At 46.3% G+C, this 14,461-nt stretch overlaps 1 protein-coding gene across 1 annotated transcript in view; it reads left to right on the plus strand.

The window, feature by feature from the left end:
• The first annotated feature begins 2,280 nt into the window (after positions 1-2,280).
• The window catches only part of SMAD3 (SMAD family member 3), a 60,584-nt gene continuing 48,403 nt past the window's right edge, over positions 2,281-14,461 (plus strand). Inside the window, exon 1 of the mRNA XM_053364056.1 lies at positions 2,281-2,632. Coding sequence (XP_053220031.1) covers positions 2,427-2,632 — 206 coding nt within the window. The 5' untranslated portion in view covers positions 2,281-2,426. The remainder of the gene's footprint in view (positions 2,633-14,461) is intronic.

Consider the following 14,461-nt stretch of genomic DNA (forward strand, 5'->3'; position numbering starts at 1 on the left):
CCTTTCACCCTCACAACAGTCCTGTGAGGTAGGCTAGACTAGTGATTGGCTCAAGGTCACCAGGTAAGCTTCCTAGCTTAGTGGGGATTTGAATCCTGCTTTCCCAGGTCCTAGTCTGACACTCTAACCATTACACCGCTCTGTTTCTTTCCCTCTTCTTGCAATGAGTTCAGTGCAGCAAATAGGCTGGGTGTAGCAGCCAGCTGCAGTTTCCTTGAGTGCCCTGACTTTTCTGTTTGGAAAACCTCAGGGCAGGCAGGACTACTCCGTCTTTCTGTCCTTTTTAAAATTGATGTGATCTCATTGTCTGAAAAGCAGGATGAAAATATGGTAAAGAATGAAACAGTGAGCTATTAAGGCACCTTGCACACGCTCCAAGGCATGTTTGCTTATATTTCCACGACTCCAGCCCCCAGCTCTGGTATTCCACAGAGGCTTCAAGGCCAAACCCCCTGGTGGGAAGAAGAATTTATTATTTTATCATAGATAACAATATAAATAGTACCAAAGCCTATCATTATCATTATCATTACTGTTATTATTACTACCACCACCTCCTATTGCACATCAGGCAGGTTCCTCTGTTATCTCTTCAGCACCTGTGAAAGACATTCCTCTAAAATATTTATCCTAGTTGGTCTCTGTCTTGGATCTGATTTAACTTTATGTGTGTGCCATTTGCAGCTTTAAACTGTATGTATGTATTAAATGGTTTAAATATATGCTGTTGCTACTTGTAACTGTTTTATATATATATATATGTTTATTGATAGATAAATAAATAAATAAAATATTGTATTGTAGGTCACTTCCAGACACCTCATGGAAATGTGATTCATCAATGAAGTAAGTAAACATGACCTTTACACCTTAACTTTCCTCCAGAGCTGAAGGTGGCACAAACAGTTCTCTCCCCCCCTGCTATCCCTTTGATCCTCACAACAACCTTGTGAGGTAGGTTTAGAGCTAGAGAGGTAGTGACTTACTAAAATGTCTCACCCGGTGAACTTTATGGCCGAGTGGGGATTTCTTGGAACCTAGGAGTCTCCTGGATACACTTTTAACTCAGTCGTTCCCAAAGTACTGTCCCTGTGGGAGGGGAGGGATTACTTGGGAAGGGCGCTAAGAGGCAAGGCGAAAGCTGCTATCCCTGGATCACGTTCATCGATTTTGTTGAATTACCATTTTTTTGCTCTATAAAACTCACTTTTTCCCTCCTAAAAAGTAAGGGGAAATGTGTGTGCGTCTTATGGAGTGAATGCAGGCTGCTCAGCTATCCCAGAAGCCAGAACAGCAAGAGGGATTGCTGCTTTCACTGCGCAGCGATCCCTCTTGCTGTTCTGGCTTCTGAGATTCAGCATATTTTTCTTGTTTTCCTCCTCCAAAAACTAGGTGCGTTTTGTGGTCTGGTGCATCTTATAGAGCGAAAAATACGGTAGATGGCTTTAACTGGATTTCGAATAAATGTGCAGCTGTTACTGTTTTGCCTTTCATTGTGTTATTATCTTCCTTCGTGGGCCGCGCAAAGCCAAATTCTGAATAATCCTTGTTATGGGGCAGGGGCGGGGGCCCTGGGAGCGACAGTAGATGGAACCAAGGGGGCTGACCCCCCCAAAAAAGGTTTGGGAGCCACCGCTCTAACCACTACGGCACACTTTCTCTCCTGATTTTGTGGCTTTGACCAGCAGCACAGGGAGGTTCAGACGCAACAGGCAAAACCCCCGCCTTCGTCGGAAGATGGTGCGCTGCGCGGGGAGGTGGAAGGAAACTTTCCCCCTTTTTGCTCCCCTTCCGCGCCGCCTGGCCTGTCCCGGGAGCGCTGTCCGGAGTGCCAGGGCCGCCGGCAAGCGGCCTCCTCCTCCTCCTCCTCCTCTCTCCGCCCCCTCGCTTCGCCTCCGGCGGGGGCGGCCCGCGCATTTGCATGAGACTCAGACGGCCGCGGAGCGCGCGTTTTTACGCGCGCAAGAAAACGCAGCGAGGAGGAGGAGCTCGGGGAGGGCCCGGCCGACGCAGACGCTGCTCTAGCCACCGCCAGAGGCGCCTTCACCGAGCAGCCGGAGAAGAAGTCGGGAGAAAGTTTGAAGCAGCAGCAGGAGGAGGAGGAGGTTGCAGCAGCTGCGGCGCTCTCCTCAGCTTTGTCCCCGGGCCAAGCCGGCCAGCGGCCACCCCTTGCAGCCTCGACCCCGACGCGCGCCGCCTTTGTGCAGCCGCTGCCGCCTGCTCTTCGCTCCTGCAGCCCGCGGGCCGCCGGAGCCAAGCGGGTCGGCCCGGGGGCCGCCGCCAAGTTCGTCTCGTCGAGGGAAGTTGTTGGGTCTTTGGCGGCGCCTCTCTCGCTTTCTCTCCGTCGTTTTCCCGCCGCCGGCTGGCCGTCCTCTCTCGCGTCTCCGTCTCTCCTCCTCCCCGTCTGGGCCGCCGGCGGCGCAGCCATGTCGTCCATCCTGCCCTTCACTCCCCCCATCGTCAAGCGCCTGCTGGGCTGGAAGAAAGGCGAGCAGAACGGGCAGGAGGAGAAGTGGTGCGAGAAGGCGGTCAAGAGCCTGGTCAAGAAGCTCAAGAAGACCGGGCAGCTGGACGAGCTGGAGAAGGCCATCACCACCCAGAGCGTCAACACCAAGTGCATCACCATCCCCAGGTGAGGAGAGGGCGCCTCTGGGCATGGGCAGAGGGCCGGCGTGCGGCGGAGGCGGGGAAGCAGGTGCCTCTGGGGTCCTGCCACACTTCCCGCTGCTTTTGCTTTTGGTTCCCCCTCTGAAACCTCTTCTGGCTAGGCTGGGGAGACCCCTTCCCCTCCTTGAACCACCTGGTGGCCCCACAGGAAACCACGCCGACCGGTTCTTCCGCAACGCGGCGAGGAAAGTGGGTTGCTAAGCGGGATCTCCGGCATGTCGCTTGTAACCGTGTATTTGGACTTGGTCTTATGCGGGGGTGGAACAATAGCAAAAAAGTGGGGGATCGGCTGTTCTTCCTTCTTGCCCCTGTGCAGCGCGTTGAGGCTGCGATCCGAGCACCCACCCCATACCTGGGAAGAAGCCCCTTTGAATTCATTAGGGACTGCTTCTTGGTAGACATGGTTAGGATTTTGCTGAGAGTTTTTTGAAAACTGGATCCATCAGTCCGAATGAAAGGGTGGTATAGTTCTTAGAAGTGCCCCTGTGTAAAAGGCCTGGGATCTCCTTTATTCATTCAAGGTGCTGTGTAAGCCACCTTTGCCAACCTGGTGCCCCCCAAAAGTTTTAGACTACAACTCCCAAACACCTGGAGGGTGCCTGGTTGGGGGAGGCTGATGGAGCCTCTTGCATACAGCTGGACACTTTGGGGACAACCTCTCCACACCTCGGAGCATTTACACATCCTTAAGGAGCTGGAAATGCAAGGAGTGTAACTACTGCTTTTTAACTTTATGTCCTGCAAATCTATACACATGCATTTTCTAAAACAGCTTTTGAATTCTTTAAATCTCACTGTATATCGTGAAAATTATAAACAGAATATTTTCTTTTAAATATAAAGTTGATTTCTATCATGAAGTACTTTCTGGTGGCATTCCCCAACCCGGGGCTCACCATGCCAACTGCGGCTGGTGGGAATTGTAGTCCAAAACATTTAGTGGGCACCAGGTTGTGGAAAGCTGCTTTATAGTCTTTGTTTATAGTCTTGTCTTTGGATGGTCAGCTCACCTGCTCATAGTTCTATTTTGGCATTTTAGAAAGCCCAAGTGAGTGAGTGAGTGAGTGAGAGCGAGTGCTTTCATCAAGAAGACTTGCTGCTGTATTGTTATTAATATTACCGTATTATTAATTACCTGCCCATCCCCATAAGGTCCAAGGGCAGCTTTCAGCAATTGAAGCACAATGTTGAAAACAGTTCAAAACAACTTATAGTTGCAAGAAATAAGACGGGACGTACACAACTGAAATGTCAAATGCCAGGGTCAAGAGGTGTCTTTTCAGCATTCCCCAAAAGCTGTATAATGAAGAGGCCAGATTCACATATATGGCAGTAGCTCAGCAGTAGAACATCTGCTTTGCTTGGATGGCATCTCCAGGAATCACTGGGGAATGTCCCCTGTCTGAAACCCTGCTCTTGATGGGCCGAGGGTCTGGATTGGTATAAGGCAGGTTTCTATGTTCCAAAACAAGGATGCGGAACCTGTGGGCCTCTGGGTAGGACTGAGAGCATGAAAGATCTGGTCTTCCCTGGAAGCAGTTAGTAGTTAGTTAAGCTCAAGCATATATATGAGGGAGGTGCACCTTGATTTAGAAGCAGGTGTGAAGGTGTACAGTGATACCTTGGGTTAAGAACTTAATTCATTCCGGAGGTCCGTTCTTAACCTGAAACTGTTCTTAACCTGAAGCACCACTTTAGCTAATGGGGCCTCCCGCTGCTGCTGCACAATTTCTGTTCTAGTCCTGAAGCAAAGTTCTTAACCCGAGGTAATATTTCTGAGTTAGTGGAGTCTGTAACCTGAAGCGTATAGGTACCATTGTATCTGTATGCAGGCAGCTAGACACTCTGATACGGGAAACCCCTCCCCTGTACTGGAAGTCAGGCTCATGCAAACGTCCTCTGAGAAAGAAATAGAACCTCACTGTTGAGAAGTAGTGTACCTTTAAGCATTGAATGTAGTGCTCCTCAGCGATGTCTGGATAAGTGATGGACAGTCTTGATCCATAGCAGCTCTTGTGTATCTCTTCCCTCACAACCCACAGAGGTACTGGTAGACTTGCGATTGCAGAATAATAATAATAATAATATAATAATAATTTTTTATTTATATCCCACCCTCCCCAGCCAAAGCCGGGCTCAGAGCGGCTAACAACAGCAAAAATAGCACAATTTACATAAAATCACAGTCAATTAATTACCGTATTTTTCGCTCTATAAGACACACCAGACCATAAGACGCACCTAGTTTTTGGAGGAGGAAAACAAAAAAACAAAAAAATATCCTGAATCTCAGAAGCCAGAATAGCAAGAGGGATCGCTGCACAGCGATCCCTCTTACTGTTCTGGCTTCTGGGATAGCTGCGCAGCCTGCATTCGCTCCATAAGACACACACACATTTCCCCTTACTTTTTAGGAGGGAAAAGGTGAGTCTTATAGAGCAAAAAATATGGTAATATACATTCAAAAATCAATTCAGAATCAAATTAATGGCAACCATTGGGCTCAAGAAGGTACTCAAGAACAGCCTCGGTCATCTTGATGTCCTCTAGATGTCAGAGGCTTCAGCTTCTGCAGGCACGAGGCTGATGGGAATTCTAGCCCAAAACATATTTGGAGGGCATCAGGTTGGCAAAGGCTGCTCAAGAGCAAGGCCTTCCTTAACTTGCATTTGTAGAATACAGTAGGTGTGTTATGCAAACTGGGGAGCCTACAAATATTCTGTTGGGTCCGTGCGTCCATATCTCGTTTACTTTCCTCTTCTGTTGGAAATAACAGCATGAGTCTCTTGCCTTATTCCCGTTAGTGCCAAACGCTGGTGTTCCTTCCTCCTTCCACTTCTACGCAAAAAACCTTGCACGTAACTAACTGCGTTGAAACCAGCACAACTCTGTTTTCCAGGACTCTTGGTGGGCCCAGGCGACGGCAGCTCTTTCTTACGGGCAGGGCAGTAACACCTAAGCTGAACAGGGTGGGGATTATTATATGGGCCAAGTAATTAATCATGGTTGTTATTTTGGCCATTCATTCTTTACATTCCGTGCGTGGCTGTCATTGCGTGTGCAGGCACACACCACTCATGTTTTGCACGCATGAGCTGGGAAGTTTGTAAAGTTTCAGAAGTGTCTTTGAGGGGTGGGAGCTGCTGTGCTTAGCGTTCTGTTATGAGGTTTTGCTGAACTGGAAAAACTGAGCTGTTTGGCAGCTTTGAAAATTTTCTTTTCTTTTGAGCTATAAGGCATCATCACCACTTCTCTCTCTCTCTCTCATTAAAAAAGGCTAAAGTTCATGCTATACAGTCCAGAAAGTCCTGAAATAGTGCTTTCTCTCTGTGTGTGTGTCTCTCCCACTGTTTGTTTCCGTCCTTGCCTCCTGCTTTCCTAACGCTCTGTAAATGTGTGTCTTGGCTGTCAGAATGATTTAGTATGGAGTGGCTGGCTTGCACAAAGGGGCATCTGTTGCGCTTGGCCCCTCTGGGAAGATGGAGAGTATCGTGTAGGACTGAAATGTTTCTTTGTATGGGGCGGCGATTCCTGACACCCCCCATTGTTCTTTCGCTTTATTTAATTGTTTTATGAAATGTAGGCCGCTTTTCCAGGATGTGAGTAAATCCGTTGTAAAGTTTTAAGAAATCCCAATCAGTTTGTGGTGTCCTATGCTGGTAGGTTTCGGGAGTGACTACAGATGAGGCTGACCTCCTTCCTGCATCATTTTGGGTAGGAAGTGTTCTCTGTGGAATTGCTTTGCTCCTGGTCAGGGGTCTTGACTAACCACTTTATTTGTGGCTGAAATGGAATTGTCCCCCTTGTTCAAACTGGCCCATGTCCCAGGTATGTGTGTGTTTTGTTCCTCTCTCAGGGATACTCTCTTTCTCTCTTGAGGAGTCTGGAGGTATTTGCAGTGCAGATGCTTTTCTCCAGAGTACATACATTGCTCTGGATTCTAACTGGGAATCCAGCTGGGAGTGCCTCTGAGGCTTTCTGTAGTTGATCCCAGGGTGTGCCTAAGTTGCCACCGTGTGAAAAATGCTGTTGCTGCACCACTTTTAACATGGGTGTACATGTATTGTGCATTGTATGCTTCTGTGCCCAATTCAGAGTGCTGGTTTATTACATTGTTATACGGCTCATGACTCCAGTATTTTTCTGGAGTGCCTTTCCCAGTATGAACCTATCTGGTCCCTTAGATCAGGCTTCCTCAAACTTGGCCCTCCAGCTGTTTTTTGGCCTACAACTCCCATGATCACTAGCTAGCAGGACCAGTGGTCAGGGATGATGGGAATTGTAGTCTCAAAACATGAGGAGGGCTGAGTTTGAGGAAGCCTGCCTTAGATCTTCATCTGAGACACTTCTCCTGGTCCCTCTGAGGGAGGCTTGAAGGGAGGAGAAGATTTCTTCATTGGTTGTTCTCTGTTTGTAGAATGCTCTCCCCAGCAAGGTTCGCCTGCCATCTTTGTTGACATCATTTGTATGGATGTGGGTGGCAGGGTGCTAATCTAGGACACAAGTGGTCAGTCTCTGATATACAATTTGTAAGATACACTTTAAAAAACAAAAGCAAAACTAGAACCATGAGTTCCTCCAACTGTCACTGGAGTACAAAAATAATTTTGAGCGCAGGAATTTGTTCTGAGGCCCAGAACTCAACTGGGCTCACATTTAAATTCTAAATTCTGGGTCTTCCTCCCTCTTCCCCTGGGACTTGATGTACTGTGCTGCTGCCTTTAGAATAAAGGTAGACCTTGTGGGTTACACTGAGACAAGGTATTTTTATCACACTACATGTGTTAAGTGGCTTATCTTTGCTACAGTATCTGTGTTATCTAAGCCAGTTTCGTCATGGGTGGTTTGTGCCCTCCTACAGTCAGTGCTCCACAATGCTGAGTAATTATCACCGAACTGCTACTGTAAAAGATGTGCCTGTTTGAACCTACATTTAGGCCCCAGTTACCACTGACTGTAATTGTTTGCATCTCATTGCCATTCAACTCGCACTTTAGGATTGTCTCTTGTATATACCTTCCAGCTAAGATTTCACTCCGTGCATCTGGTGAATTGGGCTACAGCTGACAAAAGCTTCTGCTATAATACATGTGTGAGTCTTGTCAGGGGCCTCAAGACTCCTTTGATTGTTTTTACTGCAAGAGACAAACCCAGCTGCCTCTCAGGAAATAATATAGACCAATAGCTGTCCGCCCTTTTCACATGCAGATCCACCTTTAATCCCAATATGCTCTGGTTACAGGCTGCAATACATTTCCTTCCGTACTGCTTCACTTTCTCATCTCTTTTTATCTGCTTTTTACCCACCGGGCCCAATGCCCTCTGAATTCTTGCAGTGGGCAGAAGGGCTGTGAATATGTAAGTACAGTCAAACCTCAGTTCCCAAATGCCTCCATTTTGGAACGTTTCGGCTCCTGAATGCCAAAAACTACTCCAGTTTTCAAACGATTTTCAGAAGCTGAACGGCTTCCGAGCCGTGTTTTTCATCCCCCCCCCCCATTGACCAGCCCATTGATCCTTGGTTTTCAGACTTTTTGGAAGCTGAACGGTCTTCTGGAACGGATTAAGTTCAAAAACCGAGGTTCCACTGTATTGTTGCAGGCTTCAAGAAAGCACCTTGATCTGTAGAGAGGGTGGGGAGGTGCCATAGCTCAGTGGCAGAGTATCTGCTTTGAATGCAGAAGGGCCCTGGTTCAGTCCCTGGCAGCATCTCTAGGTAGGGCTGGGAAAGTCTCTTGTCTAGAACCCTGGAGACAGTACTGACCTAGATGGATCAGTGGTTCTTACTTCCTATATTCCTGCTTTTACAGTGTATGTGACAGCACCCTGAGACTTGTGGCGCTTCCAGACTGAGGGTTTTCTGAGCACTGCCTGCTCTTTGTTCTCCCACTGTCGGGGAGCATCCACACCATCCATAATAATCAATATTATTTATTTATTTATTTCCTGCCCTTCACTCTAAGGTCCTAGGATGGGTTACAGCACTAAAAAGAGTACAGGCGACTCTCCACTTAATGTGTGTTTAACTAGTGTGTGGCTGCGTATATGCATGGTGGCGGAAAATAAACAAATGGATTTTAAACTGCGAAAAGGCATGGAAAGGGCAGAAACGGCTAGAAAAGAGTGTGAAAACTTAAAACATGAAAAATGCGGGGGGGTGGCTAGTAAGCGCTGCTGGTTTTTAAAAAGGCTTTTCAAGGGTTTCCAGAGGTTTAGATGGTATGGACAGGCTTTTCAGATGGTGTTCTCCATTATACATGTTTTCACATACATGTGCGGAACATAACCCTTGCGTAAGTGAGGAGTCGACTGTATTAGAAACAGTTTAAAACAACTTACAAAGCACTCCCTATGCACATTTTAAGAACATGGTTTCTCCCCTAAGAATCATGGGAACTGCAGTTTCCCCGTTACAGAGCTACAGTTCCCAGCACCCTTCACAGACTATAGCTGCCAGGTGTTTTTTGGGGGGAAGTCGTGTGTTTTAAATGTGTATGGGAAGTGCGTTAAACGGTTGGTCTGGATCTGTCTAAAACCACATAGTTTTCCACGCAGGAAGAGGGTGGCGATGGCGGCTCCATCAGACGCACAGTTCGGATGGGGATGTTGTGGTCAAGGTGCAATATGGGCGAGGCAGCAAGTAAACCAGAAGAGAGCTAAATTTTCGGAGAATGTGGAGAATGCATCCTGAGAGCCAGGCTAGGAAACGGTCACTGCAGGATGTACATTTACTGGAGCCCTTTAGCCAAGTGGGCGGTGGTTCACCTTGAATGAGAAACCTCTTCTCCAAAAATACAACGGAGTCTTGTGGAGTACCATTGAGTGTATTGCTAGGTATCAGTTTATACCATGATAAATTTGGATTTTGCAGGTAGATCGGCTGAAACTGTACACACACCATACTGTTAAAGGACATTGAAAGCACACACACACATGTCCCAGGAGTTGTTGTTTTTTAAATGTATGATGTGTGCAGCCTTGCAACAAGGATCTGGAGAGTTTTTGCTTCTAGGGACAGCCTGATTAAAACGTGTTCTTGAACTTTCACCATAGTGATCTTGGTTTTTGGTAGAGGGTGGAGGGAGTCTGGAATTTAAAGAAATCTTGGGTATTGCTGCGACTGGCTCTTTTTGTTTCAAGAAACAAACATTCTCCAAAGAAATGGGTGTAGTTCTTCTATGAACACAATGGGCTTAGTGACTTAAAAATAAATCTCTGTGCTTTGGGAATTGCCCAGAGTGTTCTTTTGCTTCCTTTACGCCTTAGCTGGGTCCTCAGAATCATTCTATTGACTTCTGTGGTTAGATAATTAAAGTGGGATAATGTGTAACAATGCAGGATTAATGATGCCTGATGAAGTCCTTGCTGTCTGTGTTTAAATGTAGATACCTTGCAAGTGCCTTAGGAGAATGATAGTGTCTGCAAGCACAGGGTCACAGCAGATACTGTAAATTAATTTCTGCAGTAAGAACGCAAGTTGGCAAAACCATTCTTTTTTTCTTCGTGGTGAAGTATCAAACAGTTGAAACACTTCCAGTGAGGGGAATAATAAAAAACTGTGGTTAGGGAAATCTATAGAGCCTTGGATTTTGTCACAGCAGGGAATGATTTCTGTATTGACTAGGGCTGTGTACATACCATCCATTGAAAGCACCACCCAAGAAATATGGGAACTATAGTTTACACACACACACCCCACAAAATGACAGCTCCTAGAACCCTTAACTACAGTTCTGATGACTGATTGGCAGGAGGAATGTATGGTGTGTATGGGGCTTTATATGCAGTGGGATTTCTGCTCTACATTACAGAAGATTCTGGGGGTGTTTTAGGGAGCAAAATGTTCTGATTTTATTCTCTGATAATTATGTTGAGCCCAAATCAGCTCATGATAATAAAAGAACATTAAAATGAGCATTTAAGATTTACATCCATATATTAACTATAGGCACAATAGTATAACAATAATTCAGTAAACAAATAATGCAAACTTTTAATAATTCAGCAACAGTTAATCAAAAACGGCTCCTGATTTCCAGCCCCGTACCAGATGACATAACCCTGAAATTCTCTTTAAAAAATCAAACCCAAACCCAAACTCTATCTTCAGCAGTATAACTGCTAGAGTCTATTGGGCACAAACCCTTATGAAGGAGACAGGAGATATGACTAGACTTGCCTTTGCTCATCCACCTCTCTGCCCTGGTGGGACTTGTAGCATTTCCACTGTGAAATTTTGCACAAAATCTGCAAGATAGCTATAGATTGCAGGACTTCTGGATCATCCAGATAAACAATTTGCCCTTGCCTGCTTTTATGTGTTGGATTAAAAATATAAAAAGGGAGAGGGGATTCCAGTTCAAAGGTGTTTGTGTTGATTGGCCGTGAAAAGCTGGAGACAGCAAGGAAGCGTTAGAGCACTGGTAGAATGTGGCTGTCTGGATGAGGCTCTCCTCCCTTGAACTTTAGCAAAGGCTTGTTGTAATCCCACTTTTGCTTAAGAACATAAGAAGAGTCCTGGTGGGTGAGACCAGAGACACCCTGGTCCAGCATCCTGTTCATATTGGCCAACCAGATGCTTTATGGGAAATCTGCGAGCAGGACCAGACTGCAACAACAACACTTTCCCCTCTAGTAGTTTTCAGCAACCGGTAATCATGTCATAGCCTTATCCTCCTCCGCGAGTTTGCCCAATTCTCTTTTAAAGCCATCTGAGTCGGTGACCATCACTGCCTCTTCTGGGAGCCCCTTCCATAGTTCTCCTATGTGTTGTGTAAGGAAATTATTTCTTATGTCTCTCAACGTTCCATTTCATTGGACGTCCTCAATTTCTCGCGTTTATAAGACAAGGAGAAAAAACTTTTCTCTACCCATTTCCTCAACTGCACGCATAATTTTAGACACTGCTATTGCGTTGCCTCTTCCTCTCCGTTTCTCTGAATTAAACAGCCCCCAAAGTTGTAAACTTTCCTCTTAGGAAAGGTTGTGGATCTTTGGCCTGCATTCTTCCAACCGGATTATGATCTCTTGGGGAATTGCAAACAGGAAGCCAAGGAGAGCAGGAGTCCATTGCTAACACCTGTGTGTCTTGCATCTCCTGGTATATATTGGGATGTTTTTGGCACCACACAGCTATTGGAGGCGAAGGGATGGGAGAAGGGCTGTGCACAATTTTAAAGATGGAAAGAAGGGCCTTCAGGGCACCTTGCAGTGGAAAGAGGGGCAAGGGGGGGATTGATAAATTCACAGTAGCCTTCGTCCACCTGGTGCCCTCCAGATGTTTCTGACTGGAGCTCCCATCAGCCTGTGTTGCCTGGGGCAAATGGGAGTTGTAGTCCAAAATGTCTGGAGGGCACCAGGCTGGCAAAGGCTGGTTTATAGCTTTGTAATGTTCATTGCAGGGTATAATTTTCCTAGTGTGACTCCCATAAACTATATTCAAAGATAATTATGGAGTTCATTCTTCCTTGTGCTGTAATATTACAGAGGACCTCTGCATGTGCTATCTCAGTAATAACAACAGCCCTTTGAAGGTGGCTAGTATCTTTCCTCAAATTGAGATAAGGGGCAATGAGAGGGCAGTCACTTGCTTCTTGGTTAGCTACTGCGCTCGTTTCAATGTTTTATTACTTGTGTAAAAAGCCCTGTATGATTATGAACCAGGGAGTCTGCAAAGCTGTATCTCTCCCTGGTTGCTCAGATCTGTGGCTGAAGATTTGTTGATGGGGTCCCTACAGTAAAGCATGCTGCTACTAGCTTATGGGCTTTTAGTGCTGTGGCAGCAGCCCTCTGGAATGCCCTAGATGTGAAGCGATCCCCAGCATTGAGATCTTTTTGCCATTTGTTGAATATTTTTCTCTTCTCCTAAGTCTTCCTGGATTAGTCCATTCACGGAATCTTTTCTTTGATTCATAATGCATGACTACTCACATGGTGATGAGATTCTTTGTAAGGGTATGAAATAAAGAGGGCTGGTGGTGCCTGTGAGTGTGAGGGCCTGGCTGTATCCTGATGATTATGTCTTTGCTTGTTAAGCCAAGATGCAAGCCTTTTGCCCATGCAATTAGCGCCTTCCCTCCTCCCTTTACTGTGAGCCATGTTTAAGCTGGGAAGTCTGTAATTAATCATCAATTCCCTGAAAACTATGGCTACCAGCTTTGGAACAAGCCATGAATAAAACAAAGTTTTGCTCCATGGTTTGTTCTGAATGGGCAACAGTAGTTTCCCTGTAGTTTCTCAGTTCAGATGGAACAGTAAACTATGGCTAATTAGAGATTTGCTGGTTTAATGTTGCTCATGTGAGGGGAGAATCAAAGGAGTTGGTTCATTTTTCAGCTTAATAAGGAACTACAGCCATACCTTTTCGAACAGCTTCGTTCTCTAACATTTTTGCTCCCAAATGACTGAAACCCGGAAGCGACTGTTCCGGTTTTTGAACGTTATTTTGGAAGCCATACATCCGACGGGGCTTCCACAGCTTCTGATTGGCTGCAGGAGCTTCCTGCAGCCAATCAGAAGCTGCGCTTTGGCAGGCTAATGCTTTGGAAGTTGAAAGGACTTCCGGAAAGGATTCCCTTTGACTTCCAAGGTACGACTGTACTCGCCATAGCAAACCATTGGTTAAGTCTAGCATGTTATAAAAACAATGTAAGCAGCAGCAACAACAACAACAGCACCCAATGTAAAAAGGAAGTGAGATGACTCTTAATTGCTGGGAATCACAAGTGGGGAGTGCAGTGGTGTTGCACTCAGGTCCTGCTTCTTGTCAGGTTTCCCACAGGCACCTGGTTGGCCACTATGAGAAGAGGACCCTGGGCTAGGTGTCCACTGGCTTGATCCAGCAGGGCAGTTCCTGTGAGCCCCAATCGTGCCTGGTTCAAAGATCAGGATCTTTCCGAAGGGACTTAATATTTATTACTCGTTTTCCAGATGCATCGTTTTAACAGTCTTTAAATGCAGGGAAGGCAGCTGGCTTTGGCTTTTAGTTGAAAACATCCTTTTTATAGTTAGCTATGTGCCACCTCTGGGCACGCCTTAGCATTCCACAGATGTTTGGCGGTAAACCTTAACCAGTCTTCATAATACTGCAGCATTCATCTCTGTGGGCTCCTTGCATGCACACCCCATCTCCCAGGCCATTTTTGACGGATTGCTTATCCATCACTCAGCTGTGATCTGCTGTGGAGCCGCTTTACCCTGGAGCAAGTCTACCCTCTCTGATATTTTCTGCTTCCTTTATTTCTCTCTCTTTATGTCTTATCCTTCCTCTAAGAAACTCAGGGTGGTATTCACAGTGTTATCCAACTTATGCGCTCACCTGTCCTGCAAGGTAGGAGAGACACTGGTTGACCCAGTGTTGCTTACTGAACTTCATGGAATCTGGATGGTTGGAGCCAAGCTGTCCCAAGGTTCTCATTTTGCCTGTTGCTCCTGAACATCCACAGTTGGTTGCAAATGCAGGGGAGAGGAATTTGGCTTTGCTCGCAGGGCATAGGGCAGTAATGCACAAATATAGGATGGGCAATACCTGGCTTGACAGCAGTACATGTGAAAAGCAGCTACGGTTTTTCTTTCTTTCTGCGTGGACCCTGAGCTGAATGTGAGCCCCCACATGCCACTGCTAAAAAGGCCAATGCAATTCCTGGCTGTATCAACAGAAATGTCGTGTCCAGATTAGCTTTTGTCATCCTGGTTGGTTCCAGTGCTTCGATCTACAACTTCCACCATCCCTAACGCTTCACCATGCTGGCTGGAGTCATGGGAATTGTAGACCAAAATGCATGGAGGACACTAG

The sequence above is a fragment of the Podarcis raffonei genome, chromosome 14, assembly GCF_027172205.1.
Source record: "Podarcis raffonei isolate rPodRaf1 chromosome 14, rPodRaf1.pri, whole genome shotgun sequence".
NCBI classification, from domain to species: Eukaryota; Metazoa; Chordata; class Lepidosauria; order Squamata; family Lacertidae; genus Podarcis; species Podarcis raffonei.